The sequence below is a fragment of the Pelodiscus sinensis genome, chromosome 31 (genome assembly GCF_052426305.1).
Source record: "Pelodiscus sinensis isolate ZL-2025 chromosome 31, ASM5242630v1, whole genome shotgun sequence".
Lineage (NCBI taxonomy): Eukaryota > Metazoa > Chordata > Testudines > Trionychidae > Pelodiscus > Pelodiscus sinensis.
The window spans coordinates 1,465,832-1,483,772 of record NC_143082.1 but is presented as its reverse complement, the minus strand read 5'-3'; the positions used below and the strand labels follow the sequence as shown (position 1 = coordinate 1,483,772).

Genomic DNA, 17,941 nt, shown 5'->3' with positions numbered 1-17,941 from the left:
GCTCGACGCCATTTGCTGTTCTGGAGGAACCGGCAAGCGCCCGGTTAACCTCGGAGACAGCAGAGTCTGAAGCGGCACCGTTCTGGGGCTGGTTTCGAACAGGTCACGTCTCCAGTCCAGCCCGTTCCTTGCTCACCATGTGCAGGTTGTTAAATCCCGGCACGCAGAACTGGGTGTAGTACTCCAGCTCTTCCTTGGAGCCTTTCTTGGCAGCTCGGTAGGTGAGGTACCGGTCTGGGCATTTACTCACACAGATCTGAAAGAGGCAGACACCCGGCGACTGAGAGACTGAAGGAACTGGGGGTGCTCGGGGGACGCAGGGGAAGAGCTAAATCTCATTCCCAGTCGGAGAGGCACGGATGGGGCAGACTCCCAGAGGGCAGAAATAATTGACACAGAAATGCCTGCCCACCAGCATCCTGCCCATTCAGCCTCAGGCTGGAGCGGTGCCATAAAACACGGCTCACCCGCAGTAGCCACGGATTGCTGCGCCTTTCCTTGCTGCGGCGCCGTGGCCGCTGCGCTGCCCGGTGTGACGGAGAGAGGGCAGCCCGCCCCAAGCAGCTCCTCCCTCCCTAGCCCCCAGGCGTGGGCTGAGTCCTCGCCGACCCCTGGGACGGCATTCGCTAGAGGAGCCGCACGATGGGCAGCGGAGAGCGGCGGTACCTGCGTGGTCGGGCACTGGAACTCCAGCAGCACCAGGGGGCTGGCGCACTTCACGATGTTGAAGTAGAACAGGAAAGGCTTCTTCCTGCAAACAAGGGGGCATTTCCGTGTCTGGCGTCTCCTGGTCCGGGGGGGCGTGGAACCCAGCAACACCGCCCGCCCCCCCAGGCCTGACGTGAGAGCCTGAGCTGCCTTGCCCGGCCAGCGGCAGACAAGCTGCCACGAGCTCGGCCTCCTCCAGCCAAGGCAGCCGCACACCTCCCTTCCCGCACTCCCACGAGCTGGCGCAGGACCCTGCGGCCTGATGGCGGGAGAGCGCAGCTCCAGTCCCGCGCTGGTGCCTGGCTCCCTGGTAAGTGACCTGAGGGTCATCTCTTGGGGTGAGCGAGTCGCCTCCATGCGCTTCCCGGCTCCGTAGAGCTGGAGGCCCCCTTGGAAGCGCGCAGCGACCCCTCCCGGGGCCCGGAGACACTGAAGGGCCGTGCTGCCCGGCCTCTCCCTGCCGTTCCAGGGATCTCTGCTGCTCTGGTCGGCACGGTCGCACTTTGCCCAGTCGCTGGAGCTTGGGGGGGCCCGTCTCCCCCTTTCTAGCAGCCAGCGGAAGGGAGAGGAGCTGGATGGAGCCAGGGGAGCCCACGTGGAGGTTCTACTGCTTCTCCGGACGGTGCGGAGCAAAAGCAGGACCGAACTCCGCGTTCCCACTCAACGGCAGGCGGCCCTTCCTTGCCATCTTTCCAAGGAGGCCTCAGACACCTACTCATTGGAAGTTCCGGGCTGGCCACAGAACTCCCCTTGGCTGTTCGTGGGGTGGATTATCTTCCGGGGATCGCCGTGCGCCCATGCTGGAAGAGAGGGGAAGCCAGCAGCGCTTAACCAAGCAGTCTTCCCTCCCCTCTCCCGCCTCCCCGGCTGCCCTGCCCAGCGAACCAGGGACCTCGGATAAACACCCCTCCCCCACCCACGACCGGGGCACAGGCGCACCCGGAAAGGGAGCCAGGGCACGGAAGGGCAACCTGCCTCGGAGTCGGCAGCTGCCACGGAGCTAAAGGGATTGGCCCAGGTCTCGGGGCCCTGTGAACGGGCCCCTTGTGCCCAGCCAAGCCCATTCCGGGGAGCAGGGAGGCCACCAAGGCCCGTCACAGGCTGGAAGAAGAGGGGCGATTGGCGCAGGCTGTGGCTGAGGAACCACAGAGCTGGGGGTGGGTCCCTGGAGCAAGGGGGGGTCACCCCAGCGCCGGCGGAAGGGAAAGGGAGCTGGCTGGAGCCAGGAAGCTGCGCGAGAAGAGGCCACGAGAGGCGAGAACCTGCAGGGGGGCGGCCGCTGCTCCCCAAGGCAGCATCCCTGTAAGGTGGCGGCGCCGCTCCCCAGCTTCCACGCACGGCCGCCTCACCGCAGCAGCCTGACTGCTCACTCCCGCCCAACCCGGCCCTCGGCGCCCTGGCCCACAGCGGAGAGAGGGTGAGAGCGCCCCTGTCCACAGCGGGCCCCCCGCAGGGCTGGCCCAGAGCAGGCGGGAAGCTGCTCCGGTTCCCAGGCACCCGGTACTGGGGAGCAGTTCCCATTTAGGGTGCTGCTTCCCAGGTAACCTTTGCCACCTCCAGTACCTGCTGCACCTCCCCTGCCTTTTCGGGGCCTGTCCCTGCCAGGATCCAAGCCTAGAGGTGCCCAGGGTGGCTCAGTCCCCCCCAGGCGAGGGGCCCCACGCTGCGTACCTATGCAGCCCACCACGATGTAGCCCAGGATGGCGAGGACGAGCAGGATACAGCAGATGATGTCGGTGCAGCTCCTGAGGGAGGAAGGAGGAGGCCAGGATCAGGCACCAGTGCCAGAAAAGCAGGGAGACCAGGGCACTTGGATGGAGAACCTGAGAGCATTCCCGTGCTGGCTGAGACACGGCCCCTGCTCTCGGCAGCCCGGCTCCCCTCCACATTAGCGCCCCCCCAGAGCGTCGGAGGAGAACGGGGCCCCCCCGCCCCCTGGGTGCCTGCTGAGCGGCTGCTCTTACCGGTCATAGATGGGACCTTTGAACGACGGATCGTATTTCTGCGGCGTCCCTAAAGAGAAGGTGAGAAGACACCGAGTTGGCCATCCGTGCGGGGGAGAGTTGGGGAGCAAACTTCCCTGCCCTTTAGCTTCTGCTCGGGCCTGCTCCGGCTATTCCCAGCCGGGAGCAGCGGGAACCTGGCACACGGCGGTGTCAGGTACAGGTGGCAGGGTAGCTGTGCAGGGAGGGATGTGCCCAAAGGGACCCCACCTTTCCATGGCTCCAGCTACTTGGCAACACTCCCCTTTGCCCCGTGTTTGCAGCCAGGAGACACAGATTGAACCAATCGCCCCCACGCAGCCCAGAGCGATCACAGCGGGCAGTCCCCGGCCCCTCGCTTTCACTTTCCAGAGCGAGCGAGGCATTCCTGGGGGACGTGTGCTGAGAAAGTCCAATTCTGAATCTAGTGGCCTGCTGGTGGCCGCTGAAGTTCATCCCAGGGGAGGTGGACTCAGGAAGTTGTGGGGCTAGTAACGGGCTTGGGGCTCTTCTGCACAGGACTGAAGGGGCGAAAGTAACTTACATTTCTTACAGGTACCGTCCTATCACGGCCCCCCTTTTTGCAACAGAATAGTACCTGTAAGAAACAGAAGTGTGGGATGGAGTCGGGGGAGGGGCGGGACAGCGTGGGGACGGCTCCACCGGAGACCTGGGGCCGGAGCCTGGGGGCCAGCAGCATCCAAAGCCCAGCCCTCAGCGGGCCAGTCTCTCCCTGCGGCGCTGCACTGGGGTGCACCAGCTTCCTTCACCCTTTGCTTCTAGGAGACGCAAGCAAGGCCGGTTACAAACAGGAAATCCCAGGCAACCTCCGGTTTCTGGGCTGGAGCTGGCTGCCCCCAGGAAAAGGGGTAACCGAGAACACGAGTGAAACAATCCAGCAGCAGGGACCCGGCCCCCCTCGCCTGCCGGCAGATTTCAATATACCAGAGTTCACTACAGCCAGCGCCACGCGCTTCCCAGGGCTGAGTCTCACCTCCTCAGCCGGAGACCTGCTGGAAGCCACCGGGGCGGGCGGGGAATTTAAAAATAAAGAGACAAATGGCTGGCGCCAAAACAATTCGTAATGGAAAAGCTGAGCCAGCTGCCTGGGCGGCCAGATTTTCCCTGGTGCCTTCCATTCCAGGATCTCCAAGCACTTTGCAAACAAAACATTTACCACGTAACCCTCAGCCCCTCGGGGATGCCAGTCGGAACCGGAGTGTTACAGCTGAAGAAAGGACGGCGGAACAGAATCGAATTCCTCGGAGTCAGACGGCGACTCATCAACAGACCCGGGCGTCCCCTCCCCTCGCGCACTCAGCCTGCGAAAACGTGCCCCCCTCTAGCCCCCTTCCCCGAGGTCTTTTCTTTCTGGACCCGGCTCCCGAGTTGAGCGCAGTGGCAGCAACGCCGCAGGGTGGCCCGAGAGATGCCTGGAGCAACGGCACCTCATCTTGCACCATGGGCGCTGCAGGAGGCGGCTGGAAGCGGGTTTCACCTTTACAAGCCCTGCAGACCCCGAGCCAGGGAGGAAACGAATCGACCAACGAACGCGCCATTTTCCTCCTGCCTCGGCTCGCAGCGTCCAGGCCTGGCAGCAATTCGGAGCCTGACTGGAGAACAAGTTTCCAGACTGAGCTTCAGCCACTTCCAGGGAACGTTTCCTTTCCGCTCCAGGGAATTTTCCAAGGGAGAGAATCACCCGAAATGTTTTCAGCATCTCAGAAGGGGTCTCGGGGCCCTCAGTCCGGGTACCCGGAGCAGGACGGAAAGTTCCAGCTCACCCAGACATCCCTTCACTGCAGAGCTGCAGCCGCCCTAAACCAACCACTTGGCAGCCGGGCCACATGGCCCGGCCCATCGGGTTCTGCCCCGAGAAGGAGCCAGGCACAGATTTCACTCACAGGAGTTGCTGAGATCCCAAGTTTTGATCCTGGAATTAGGGACAGCGCCAGTACGTATGTACACACACCCCAAATTCCAGCTGCCAGCTACACCTGTACACACACACACACACACACACACACACACACACCCCCACACACCCACCCCCCAAATTCCAGCTGCCAGCTACACCTGTACTTACACCTGCACACGCTTGTGGAAGGGATGCGACTGTGCAATGTTCCTTCTCGGTGTCTCTCACACACTCCAGCAGCCCCCAGGTTCTCCCCTTGCTAAAATAACACACGAGGCCCCCGGCTTTCTTATCTATGGAGCAGGATTCTTGCCAGCTTCTCTGAACTGCCTCCGCCAACAGCCAGCTGCACCCCCGCCCCCACCAGGGCAGAGAATTCCTGCAGGAGCTGGGGAGGGCGAGGTCACAGCTCCAGCAGGCCCCCAGGGCCGGCCACATCCTCCCTCTAAGCAGGCAAAATGGCACAGCAGACGCGTGGCGCACGGGCAGTCTGAAAGGTCCGCGCCATACGCCGAGCAGGCCTCCCCCAAACGACTAGGACAGAATCCTGCGCACGGAGCTCGGGGGGGGGGGGCACAGAGTAACGCTGCGTTTAGAGAATAGGCAAAAAATGCAACTGGAGCAACCAACAAACAAGAACCCCCCCACCTGCATCGACCCCTCCCCCAGCTTCCTGAATGGGCCCAGACCTCACGCCGTGGGCCATGCCCGAACGCTGGCAGGACAGGATCGTGGACCGGCTAGTCCGAAGCACCCCAGCCTCGTGTCGGCCACGGCCACTTGCAAGCTGCAGGGACCAGGAGGCAGGACCCCTGGGGCGTGAGACATGGGACACCCCGGATTTCGACTCCCTGGACCCTCCTCTTTCCGGTCACAGTTTGCTGCCGGGAGGGGGAGCGGCTTCCCTCCGCCAGCCAGCTTCAGGCCAAACCGGCTGGTCCAGGCCGGGACACTGCCAGTCCTGACAGCTGCACCGTCCCTTCCGGCCGCCCCCAGCTCTGCCAACACCCAGCGTGGCCGCGCTCCCCTTGCAGCCTGGCTCACGGCAGGGCAGCAAGGGGCTAACTTGGCTGGAACCTTCACCTCCCTAAAAACGCCAGGCAAGCTACAAGTCCGTGGCAGTGCCCCCAAACCACCCCCCACGCAGTGTCTGGGAACGCCCCGTCGGCACCCCGAGACACACGGGAACGCCGAACCTCTGCGGAACAGGCGAGGCTCACGCCGCGCGAGACTCCAGCTTCGGCTGGGGAGCCCAACCCCCAACCCCCTGCGCCCGGTGACTCCCCGGGGCCTCTCCAGACGAACGCGAGTAACGAAGCAGCTAACGCAGGAGACGCCAGCGCCCGGCCCCACCGCCCCGTGGGCGCAGCTCCCTTGTGCAGGCCTGGGCTCCCCACGAAGGGAGACGCGGCCCTGTCCTGTTTGATTCACTGCCACCATCTGCCCCCCAGCTGCCTGTGGTGGAGTCTGACCCTCACCCGGGGGGTTGCAGCAAGCCAGCCAGAGCCGGCCGTGCCCAAATTCCACCCCAGACTCCCCGCTCCGAGCACGGACTGTGCCAGGCGGAGTCCCCGGGCCAGCCAGCACCCGATTCCCCCCAGCGCAGGTGCCCGGCCCGCAGGAGGGGCAGAAAACGCCAGGCGCTGGGGGGCAGGGAAGGCGGCATAAGCTGGCCCCACGGAGGCCCCCGAGGAGACAGGCACCGGACGTGGCTGCGTGACGCCGACGCTCTTACCGTGTTTGCCGTAGTAGTTCTCGTCCTCTCCCCCCATGGCAGCAGCGCACGCGGGCCCCCAGCCGCTTCCCTTGGGCGCCCAGGCAGCCGGGGCCTCTTCCTCCCAGGCCGAGCTGGTCTAACCTGTCAGAGGCTTCCAGCAAAACGCACCCTGTGCAGGCGGCTGGGGCTGGCCTGTCTCTCCCCCGCGCAGCTGTCTTCCCCTCCCTGGGTGTGACCATGGGCAGCCAATAACAGCCAAAGCCCTTCCCAGCGCGCGCAGTTAAAGGGACAGCGGCCTCCTCCAGGACAGGGCTGGGGGGCAGAGCGAGGGAGGATCAGGGCCTGGCGTGTGGCTGTTCACACCCTGCACCAAATGCGTCTCCAGCGCCCCTGAACCAGACCGGGCCCAAAGGGGAAAAGCCGGCCCGAGGCCTCCCTCTGGCACAGACATAAGCACATAAGAACGGCCGTACTGGGTCAGACCAAAGGCCCATCTAGCCCAGTATCCTGTCAGCCAACAGCGGCCAGCACCAGGTGCCCCAGAGAGGGTGGACCGAAGACCATGATTGTCTCCTGCCATCCCTCTCCAGCCTCTGACAAACAGAGGCCAAGGGCACCATTCCTACCCCCTGGCTAATAGCCTTTTATGGACCTAACCTCCAGGAATTTATCCAGCTTCTCTTTAAACTCTATTATAGTCCTAGCCTTCACAGCCTCCTCCGGCAAGGAGTTCCACAGGTTGACTACACGCTGTGTGAAGAAGAACTTTCTTTTATTAGTTTTAAACCTACTACCCATTAATTTCATTTCGTGTCCTCTAGTTCTTCTATTATGGGAACTAATAAATAACTTTTCTTTGTCAGCCCTCTCCACACCACTCATGATTTTATAGACCTCTATCATATCTCCCCTCAGTCTCCTCTTTTCTAAACTGAAAAGTCCCAGTCGCTTTAACCTCTCCTCATATGGGACCCGTTCCAAACCCCTAATCATTTTAGCTGCCCTTTTCTGAACCCTTTCCAAGGCCAAAATATCTTTTTTGAGGTGAGGAGACCACATCTGTACACAGTATTCAAGATGTGGGCGTACCATAGTTTTATATAGGGGCAGTAAGATGTTCTGGGTCTTATTTTCTATCCCTTTCCTAATAATTCCTAGCATCCTATTTGCCTTTTTGACCGCCGCTGCTCACTGTGTGGAAGTTTTCAGAGAACTGTCCATGATAACTCCAAGATCTCTTTCCTGATTTGTCGTAGCCAAATTATCCCCGCAGTCCTCACACCACCCCTGCGGCCACACAGAGAACGCCCAGCCAGGAACCCCTGCTCCTCCAAACACGCAGGGTCGACACCCCGCGAAGAGCGGGGCCAGGCAGCACGTTGGCACGCAGGCGGTGACCAGCTGCAGCTGCTTAAACCACAGAGCGACTAAACGGGGAGTTTTACTGCTTTAAAACCCGGCAGGCCATGCTGGGCTCTGACCACGCCCGAGTCCGGCTGGATTCCCTTATCTCGGCCCGCACACCCGTCCGTTTCTCTTCTCCCTCCCCCGAGGGGCAGCCTGGGAAAGAGGCACGCATGCCTGGCTGGCTGCCTTTGGCCGACGGCTTGGCCCGCGCACTGCTGTGACCCACGCTGCACGGCCGCAGCCTCCGGGTCTATCTGGAGCGACGGCGCCAGCCCCTTGCCCGCCCTGGGCCGCACAAAGCTACGCAGGAAGTGACGCTCACCGGCAGAGCTCAGCCCTCGGGTACAGACCAGACCTCAGAACCGGGCCTAAGAAAAGCTTCACACCCGTCTAGCTGCTGGGCTCCCTTGCCCCCCTCAGACTCTATTTACCCTCACACGCCGCCAGGGGCCTGGCCGCTACCGCCAGCGGACGGACAGGACCGGAGCCCCCACCTAGACTAAGTGACTTGCCTGAGGACACATGGGGAGTCTGTGGCACAGCGGAGATTTGAACCCGAACCTACATCTCCGGCTAGTGCCCTTGCCCCTAGACCTTCTCTTAGCCACCCCACTGGCTGCTGCAGGCGCGGGACCCAGGTGCTGGGCTGCCATGGGGAGCTGGTTCTGCTCGTTTTGTTACTAACGCACTGAGCAGCAGCCCCAGCACCTGGCCTGAGCCTCTGGGCCACGGCAGGGCAGGGCAGAGTTCTCCCTCCTGGCACGGCACCGGCACCGGGTCTTTGCCTCTCTGCTGGGCGCAAGAGCAAGAAACCAGCTGGTGCCGCTTCTGTTTGGGGCTGAAATCCAACTCATGCGGGGGGCTCGTCCTGAACTGGGGCTGCACTTCGGCCCCACCCGCGGCCCCTGGGCCCCCACGGCCGCGGTTCACCCGCTTGGCTTTATTTAGGTTGTAACTAAATCTCCCCTGAACACACGGATTCAGAGTCTGGAATAGAAACCAGAAACCCTGGCTCCCAGCCCCTTCCCGGCTCTAACCACCAGACCCCACACCCCTCCCAGAGCTGGGAACGGAACCCAGGAGTCCTGGCTCCCCCCCCCACTCTAACCACTAGCCCCCACTCCCTTCCCAGAGCTGGGAACGGAACCCAGGAGTCCTGGCTCCCCACCCCCCCCCACTCTAACCACTAGCCCCCACTCCCCTCCCAGAGCTGGGAACGGAACCCAGTAGTCCTGGCTCCCCCCCCTCCCCACTCTAACCACTAGCCCCCACTCCCCTCCCAGAGCTGGGAACGGAACCCAGGAGTCCTGGCTCCCTGCCCCCCCCCCACTCTAACCACCAGACCCCACTCCCCTCCCAGAGCTGGGAACAGAACCCAGGAGTCCTGGCTCTGAGCCAACCCCCCCCCCACACACACACACCCTGCTCTAAGCACTACACAGAAGTTCCTTCATGGAGAAACGGAGCCAGATCCCGGGCTACCCCTGGGTAACATGCAACCCAAGCCAGCGCCGAACCCGCCTCCCTGCTGTCCCGCATCCTGTCAGGGCCGCATTGTGACGGTCGTGGGCCTGAGGCACTTTTGCCTTCCTGGGCCCTGCCTCCATTAAAAAAATAAAAAATGTATTGGCTATAACTTTAAATACTTCAACATTTTATTTCTTTTCTGTTTTAGGCAAAATGTCCTAGATTTCCGTGGGCCCTAAAGCTTCATTTTTCTCTCCTGATTTTAAAAGAAATTCAAACGTTTTCATGGCCCCAGGCACGGTGCCCGCTGGGTAAGTCGGCCCGGCCTGCGCTGCTGGGCCGGCCCTCGCGGCACCGGGCGGGAGCGATGGACGGGCGGCCTCTGCCAGCCGTGCCCGAGCCCTTCGCCAGGCAGCAGCTCCGCGCCCGTTGGCTGGCGGTGACGTCACGGGGCAGGCCAGGATTCATGGCTCTGAAACAAGAGCTGGGACGGGGGCAGGAGGGGGCAGACCCCGGCATCTCTCCAGGGGCTGCCGCCCAACACTGCCCATTCCAGCCAGGGAACGCCCCAACAGGGCTGCCGAGAGGAGGGGGCAGCCAGGCCTGCTCCCTGGGACCGGGCGGCTGGAAAACAGCCTGCAGGGCCATGAGTCATTCTGGCTGCTGCTTGAGAAAAACATCAGAGTGGGAGGGGGGAGAGGAAAGCAGGAGGGCAGAGGGAAGCCATTCCTCACAGCCTGAGGCGCATGCTCCTTGCCGGTCCCTGAGCTGCAGTGCCGTGGGCAGAGGGAAGGGACCCTGGGGGGGGGGACCAGGAGACCCAGGCAGCGGGGGGGCAGGGTGGTTCAGAGGTTCAGCCTTAGGCCTTGGGTCAATTCCTTCTCTGCCACTGACTCCCTGGGTGGTTGGAGTCAAGTCACTTAGTCTCCCCGTGCCACAGGTCCCAGTTGTAGTGCATGAGCACCAGCCCTGCCCCCCAGTCCAGGGCGGTGCGAGGGTCAGACCCCGGCGAGGAGGCCACCTCTCGCGCTAGCTGTCTCCAGCCACACAGAGCAACAAGCCCCAGATTCCCCATTTCGCTCGGCGCTGCCCGAGGGCACCACCCCAGAAGTCCTGGGGCCCCACGCAGCCCCCGTGCCCTGGGGAAAGGCTGGAATGAGGGTGGAGTGGGAGGGCTGGTCCCAGACCCCGCACCGCTCTGGGGAGACCCTGTAAGAGGCTGGCCAGGGATACACCAGGGAGTCTGGGGCGATCTGCTGCCCCGCCCGGCAGGAGCGGTTCACAGGGGGCGGAGAGCGATCGCCAGGAGCCAATGGCGCTAATTAAAAGCCACGGAGGCCGCCAGCTTTTAGCTGCCAGTCAGCCAGGATCAAAGGCGCCCGCGAGAGACGGCGCCAGGTCGCAGCGCGCCAGAAGCACCCGAGGCCCCTTTCCGCAGCGGCCGGCAGCCCAAAAGCGGAACCTCTCGGCCCCTCGGCCCCACTGGCCCGTTCAGCCCCAGGGGCGCGAGAGCAGGTGCGGGGCCGGGGGCTGTGGCCAGAGACCCCTGGGCAGCCGCCCTTGCACGGCGGGGCTAAAACTACCCAGCGGGACCTGGCCCCAGTCTGCCGGGCACCTCCCGGGTGGATGTGCCCGCAGCGCCTGCCCCAGCGCCTGCCCCGGGGGGGGGGATGTGCCCGCAGCGCCTGCCCCAGCGCCTGCCCCGGGGGGGGGGATGTGCCCGCAGCGCCTGCCCCAGCGCCTGCCCCGGGGGGGGGGGGGGGATTTCAGGCCACATCCAGCTGAAGGCGTCTAAAGGGTTAAACTGCCTGGGCTCTGCTGCCCGGCCTGAACGCTGAGAAAAGGCAACTTCTGCTTTTCAACTGGTTTGCTGCCTTCCTTCCTCGCAGCCCCTCCCCCCCAGCTCTGCCCATCCCCCGCCATCCCGACCCGCAGCCCCTCCCCCCCAGCTCTGCCCATCCCCCGCCATCCCGACCCGCAGCCCCTCCCCCCCAGCTCTGCCCATCCCCCGCCATCCCGACCCGCAGCCCCTCCCCCCCAGCTCTGCCCATCCCCCGCCATCCCGACCCGCAGCCCCCCCCAGCTCTGCCCATCCCCCGCCATCCCGACCCGCAGCCCCTCCCCCCAGCTCTGCCCATCCCCCGCCATTCCGACTTGCAGCCCCTGCCAGCCCAGCCCTGCCCCCTAGCTCTGCCAGTGCCCCTCACTCCTGACCCACAGCCCCTGCCCCCTAGCTCTGTCAATGCCTCCCCAATAGTCTGGCCCTGCCTCCCAGCTGAACTCGGCCAGCCCCCTTCATCCGGACCCTGCAGCCCCCTTCGCCCCCCTGCAACCCGCCGGCAGAGCAGCTCCAGCCTCCCAGCTCCCCCCTCGGCAGGGCCCAGAGCTCCTCCCGCCCCAGGTGGCCAGACTGGGGCCTGCTGCTGCCCTCCCCGTTTCAGGGCCCCCCTCCCCTGCCCCTGCCAGTGACCCGCTTGGCCCAGCCAGGACAGCCCCCCAGACACAGGGAAGGCGGGTTCCCCTGTTCCAGCTTCCGCCGGCTCCGCGTTAATACTTGGGCCCTTCCTGCAATCAGCAGCCCGGGCCGTGCTACGCCGGGCACAGAGGCCTGGAGGCCCCGGCCCAGGGCCACGCAGCACCAGGGGGTCCAGTGCATGGGGTGGGGTTGGGTTTGAGGGTCCCAGCACCCCTCTATACACACTGCCCCAGCCGCGGGGGCTGCTCCGGGCGCACCCAGACGATGCCAGGCGGGTACCTGCCTCCGCCCACAAAATATCCGGCCCTGGCAGCAGAAACGGTGCCGCGAGGGCACGAACCCTCTGGGAAGGAAGCACGTGGCCCTTGTGGCGGGTAACAGGAAGTCGCGCCTGCTGGCGCCCAGCCAGCCAAGCCAGCCCGGCCTGCGAGAAGTGGCTGAGCCAGCAACGCCCTTCTGACGCGGCGGGTTCTGGGGCGGCCCGGCCCAAATCCGGACACGGGCCGGGCCTCAGAACCCAGCCCTCTGGGGGTGCCTGTGCGGCACGGTCTGCGGCTCTCCCTGGGTGCCCCGGCTGGGCACACCCGGCCCCTCTCTGTCCTTTCCCAGAATCCCAGAACACCGGGGCTGGCAAGGACCTCCCGTCCCCTACCCCCATTGCAGGACCCAGCACCCGCTGCATGGGTTCCCAAACTGGGGGGCATGAAGAAATTCCGGGGGGGGGTAAGGCGACCCAGCCCCCCTCGCCCCGGTCAATCCACCCCTCCCCCCCAAGTTTTGCTGCTATTTGGGGGGGGGGGTCTCAAAAATTGAAAAGGGGGCGTGATGCCGAAAAGTCTGGGAACCGCTGCGCTAGACCGTCCCTGACAGGGTCTGTCCAACCTGCTCTGGAATAGCTCCAGCGATGGAGACTCCACAGCCCCCCAGGAAGCGTATCCCAGCGTTTGACCCCGACGGGCAGGAAGCTTTTCCTAAGGTCCAACCTGAACCTCCCGGGCTGCAGTTTAGGCCCCTTGTTCTCCTTGGCCTCTGAGGCCAGGACAAGACGCAATCCCCCCCCCGCCCGGTGACACCCTTTTAGATACTCGAAAACCGCTGTCACGTCCCCCTCGGTCTCTTTCCAAGCTCAACAAGCCCCGTTCTTCCAGCCGCCCCCACAGCCACGTTCTCTAGACCGGCCGTCAGTCTCGTTGCTCTTCTCCGGACCGTCTCCAGTGTCTGCGTCTTTCCTGCAATGCGGTGCCCAGAGCTGGACACAAGACTCAAGCGAGGCCTAGCGGGCGCCGAGCAGAGCGGGGGAACGACTCGTGCCTGGCTCACAACACGCCTGCTCACGCAGCCAGACGCCGGTTTGCTCCTCTTGCAGCAGCGTCCCACTGTTGATCCATATTTAGCGTGTGGCCCCCTCTGACCCCGGCTCCCTTTCTGCAGGACTCCTCCTAGCCAGTCGCTTCCCATTGTGTGTGTGAAAGGGATTGGTCCTTCCTTGGCATTTGTCCTTATTGAACTGCATCCTGTTGACCGCAGCCCACTTCTCCAGTCTGAATTCGGACCCTGTCCCCCAAAGCCCTTGCAAAGCCCTTCCCCTTTAGCCACAGCAGGGCTGGGAGGGAAAAGCCTGATCTATGGGAACTTTGAGAGCTCTCTCCCGGGGCGAAGAACCCAGCGTGAGCCTGGAGAGCAAGTATCTCTGCGACCCACCCTCCCGGAATGCCCGGAAGGCAGCCACCTCCCTGCCTCAGTCTCCGGCCTCCTTCCATACCTCCTCCCAACAGGACACGCTCCGAAACGTTCCCAGCAGGGCGGGCTGGGAACCGGTGCAGGCAGCGGTGGGATCTCTGACCCCTCATCTGCAGTCGACCCTGCCCCTCCGGGCAGCCAGCGGAGCAAAATCCCGCCAAGCAGCTTGTCACCAGCCCGGGTACAGAAGGTGTCTGGGGGCTGCGTCCCGTCCCAAGAGCCCCTGCCTTAGAATGGCCCCCCCAGGCCGTTCCTGTGGCAAACACCCCCCCCCCGGGGTATCGATTCTGCACCTTCCACTAGCTCTGAGCTCACTCCAGACCCTGAATCCAGCCATGACACCCCCTTTCCCCTCCCCCGGCGCAGGAAACAGGACGTCACCCCGCATTGGAGAGCCCCTAGAGAGAGACGGGCCCCCTGCGAGTGCCTGCCCACCCTGCCCCAGGCTGCCCTGCCCTCTGGGCCCGGCAGCCCCTTCCTCTGCAGCAGGGTGTTTCTGGGCCCTACGCAGGCTGGGACGGGCTCTGGGCCCTACGCAGGCTGGGCCGGGCCGGGGCAGGAGGGTTCGGTCGAGGATCCCACTAGGGAGAGATGGAGAGCGAGCAAACCCCACGTGTCATGTTGGCCACGTTGCTCAGTGCCCCACTGGAAGGGGCCCAGACACCACGGTGACGGGTGCAGTGGGAGCGCCCACCGAGCGCGCAGGAATCTACCGGGAGGAGGGGCAGTGGCTGGAGTGGTTTGCGGTGCCACCCGCTGCCAGGATCCGGCTCCCCCGGGCCAGGCACGTTGGATCTCACCTCTCAGGCCACGAGCCCCTTTGCTCCAGCGCCCGCCGCCTGCCCTGGGGCCCACCCGGCGCCCAGCAAGGGGACGTCTCTGCAGCGGCGTGGCCAGGCGACTCCCAGCACGGGCAGCCAGACCTGGGCCAGCTCCGTTCAAGCTGCCACGCTAAGAACAGCGGCCTGGCGGCGGCAGACAGACGAACAGCAGCTCAGGCCAGACCCCTAGTACCGGCCTGTCCACGGTGCCCGGGTGCAGCCAGGGGGCTAGCCCAGCCCGGCCAGGCCACGCAGCCTGCAGCAGAGCGGAGCCCAGCACCGGGGCCGGGTCTCTGGGCAGCGCTGGCTCCGGGGAGGACAGAGCCAGCCCGGTGCTGTGCACGGCAGCCCCGAGCCGCCGACGCAGGAGAGCAGAACAAACGCCCCAGACGCCAGCCCCAACCAGGCCCCGGCTGAACCAGCAGCATCGCCCCAGTGGCTCTAGGGCCCCGTGGCTGTGAGCTCCGGCCTGTGGCCAGGCTGCGGCTCCCGGGTCCGAACCAGGACAGCAGCTTGTCACACACCAAGAAGGCAAGAGCCCCACCCCATCCCGCAGGCCGCATTTCCCGCACCCCATCCCGCATTTCCTCCCTTCAAACTCACCCAGCGAATCAGGGGAGCCCACATTCTGGTCCCACCATCGGGGGTCACTGCGGAGCCGCTTGTGCCCAGGGTCTGGGCATTGGGGGGCAGATGCTTGGAGAGTGAGCTCTCTGGGCAGGGACTGTTCCCCAGGAGGCGCCCGGCCCCACATGCCCTGAGCCCGGCCCGCCTCCCTGTGGATTAGCAGAGCGCCCACAGCCCCGTTTTCCTCTGGCGGTGGTGCACATTCACACACACCTCAGTGCACATCAAATAATTCCGCACAAGGGCGGGAAACATCCTCCCTAGGCCGGGGCGGGTAGCAGGACCCAGCTCTCCACCCACGAGCGACGTGCAGGCGGCCGAAGCAGCATCCTTAACACGCCGGGTGGACGCAGGGCTGGGGAGGACAGGAGCGACCCTGCAGCCTCCCGCCCCCGGGGCTGTCAGCCCGGCTTGTGCAGGGCAGCGGGGTCGGCACACGCCTGGGGGCTGCCCTGGCTCATCCCCCTCCCCCTGGCCTGTCACCCCAGGGGGTACCCAGGGCCCAGCGGGGCGGGGGGGGGGGCTGAGGGCCCTGCTGAGGCTGCCCAGAAGGGAGGTGGCAAAAGAGGCTGCAGCCACGCCTGGGACTGGCTGGATAAACACCCGGGGGAGCAGGCGCCCTGGCGGGGGACTGTGGGCAGCTGGGGAGGGGGGCCAAGGGGCTGTGTCACATCCCAGTGCCCAGCTACACCCCCAGCCTGAGGCCGCTGCCCGGGGGGGGGGGAGCAGCTGAGCGCCCGACGGGCCCAATCCCGGCCGGGGTCTGGGCGGCGCCTTTTCCAGCCCCCCCCCCTTGCTCCTGGGGGGCAGTGGAGCAGATACCGGCCCCCCCCAGCCTGACTGAGAGCAGGGCCTGGGCGTGGCCCCCCCAGCAGCTCTGGGACCCAAACCACAGCGAGGGGGGGTTACAGGGGGCTGCCTCCGGGCTCTAAGGCGGGGGGGGGCGGGGGCCGCGCCCGAGTGAGGAGCCCCTGCCCGAGAAGCAGGAAGCGCCCCCCCTTCCTGGCTAGCGGGCTCCCCACCGGCCCCCACCCCCGCTGTATGGGAACCAGCCTGGGCCCGCTGCCCCCCCCCCCGGTACCGGGCAGCTCCCCCCCGCTACCGGGCAGCCCCCCCCGGTGCCGGGCAGCCCCAGCGCAGCGCCCGCGGGCGCTTTCCCGCAGATGCCCGGCGACGCGAGGGCCCCGATCCCGGGCGAAGCGCCCGATCCCCGCCACTCACCGTAAGTCCCGTTCACCTCCTTCCGGCCCAGCTGCCCCATGGCTGCCCCGGCCCGCGGCGGCGGCTGGACTGGGACCCCGCGCTCCTACGCGCAGCGCGCCCGGCACTGCCGCCGGGGAGGAGCGCCGCAGGGCGGGGCTTGAGGACACACCCCCATCGCCTGCGTGGGTCCGCCGGGCAGGGCCATATAGCCCCATAGCGGCCCAGCCGGTCATCGGTCCGCGTGGTCCTGTCCGGCCTCCTCGACTGGACCCATGAGACCCGAGGCTGCCTCGCCTCCCCTGCTCCTTAGAGCAGCCTCAGTCCAGCAGCACAGGCCGGGCACCCCCGAATGTCTCCAAAACAAGTGGCGGTGCGGTTCATGTAGTCGCCATGCGCCCGTTTCGGTGCCAAGGGCGGCTCGGTGCCTTGTGCACCACGCGCCGCACGTGGAAACGCAGAGCCCCGCGGGCGCAGCGCGGCCTTTCCGTCGAGTATTCAGTGAATGTTCGCCAATCAAAATAATAATCATAAACCCCCTGAGGAATGCGCTGCACACGCCGACGGCCAGGAGGGACCCTCCCGCCTTAGATCACAACCTCGCCCCACAAAGTCCCAGATTCCCCCTCCCCCCAGATCAGCCCCTGGGTTGATACCCCCCCGCCGGCCAGGCCAGGCCTACAGCCCAGCACCCTCCTTTCTGCCTTTACAGTCCCCTCCCCCACTTCCTCAGCCCCTTACCGGCCTGGGGGCACCGGACAAGAGCCCATAGATCCCGGAAAGTAAATTAAGACGCTGAGTAGGGGACCAGGCGGCCCGGCCTCGGTATCCACAGCTCTTCCCGAGTGGATCGGCCTTACCGGTCCGTACCCAGGCCCTGCCAGGCCGTACAGACTATTCTGGGTCCGTGTAGCCGGGTGTCCCTATGGGACTGGGTCAGCCCTGCAGCCCCTCCCAAGCCACTCCGGACAGTTTGCTTATCTTAAATGAAAACTCATAGTTAATTTCGCCCTGGGGGGGGGGCAGGCACGCTGGTCCCAGGCCCTGAGTCTGGTAGAGTCCCCCTCGCCCCCAGCACCCCTGGCCCTTACTGTAGCTCCCAGCCGGCTGCTCCATGCAGCCCAGCCCCACCGCTGCCATTGACGTCACTGCCTGAAGGAGCTGCCACACTTCCTGAGCGCTGCTCAGCCGCTGACCTGGGCTGTACCAGGAGAACTCACCGCCGCAGCCCCCTGCCGCAGCCCAGCTGCCTGGGGCTGCCCCCAGGAGCCAGGAATGTTCCTGAGCACTTGGCAGCGAGTCCTGGCAGCTCTTCCCCGCACAGCCTGGGACTGGCCTTGCCTGCTGCCTGCCTGGCTACCCTGGGCACGGGGCCCGTGCGCCTCCCCCCCGCGAATGTGCTTGTACCTGCCAAAGAGACTCAGCGCCTCACAGAGACGGGCTGGGTGCGGAGGGCCCAGCCCTGGCAAAAGGCTCAGGGCTTGGCAATCGCGGCTGCTCACGCTGCCCAGCACAGAGCAACTGCCTGGCTGGCTCCTTCCCGAGTGTCCCTCAGTATCAGATACGGGTCACAGCAGCGCAGACCCCGGCCGAGATCAGGACCCGTCGAGCCGGGCGCCCCAGACCCCGGCCGAGATCAGGGCCCGTCGGGCCGGGCGCTCCAGACCCCGGCCGAGATCAGGGCCCGTCGGGCCGGGTGCCCCCAGACCCCGGCCGAGATCAGGGCCCGTCGAGCCGGGCGCCGCCCAGACCCCGGCCGAGATCAGGGCCCGTCGGGCCGGGCGCCCCAGACCCCGGCCGAGATCAGGGCCCGTCGGGCCGGGTGCCCCAGACCCCGGCCGAGATCAGGGCCCGTCGGGCCGGGCGCCCCAGACCCCG

At 65.4% G+C, this 17,941-nt stretch overlaps 1 protein-coding gene across 4 annotated transcripts in view; it reads right to left on the bottom strand.

Moving 5' to 3' along the window:
* The window catches only part of SLC44A2 (solute carrier family 44 member 2 (CTL2 blood group)), a 33,590-nt gene extending 17,359 nt beyond the window's left edge, over positions 1-16,231 (bottom strand). For 2 of the 4 annotated variants that reach the window (XM_075916118.2, XM_075916120.2), the window contains exons 1-6: positions 16,085-16,231; positions 2,673-2,721; positions 2,380-2,453; positions 1,424-1,508; positions 667-751; positions 137-256 (exon numbers count right to left, since the gene is read on the bottom strand). In XM_075916118.2, the coding sequence (XP_075772233.2) occupies positions 137-256; positions 667-751; positions 1,424-1,508; positions 2,380-2,453; positions 2,673-2,721; positions 16,085-16,124 (453 nt within the window). In that variant the 5' untranslated portion in view covers positions 16,125-16,231. Of the gene's footprint in view, positions 1-136; positions 257-666; positions 752-1,423; positions 1,509-2,379; positions 2,454-2,672; positions 2,722-6,343; positions 6,843-16,084 lie in introns of those variants that run through there. The other 2 variants (XM_075916119.2, XM_075916121.2) reach the window with 2 other exon arrangements.
* Between the last annotated feature and the right edge of the window lie 1,710 nt (positions 16,232-17,941).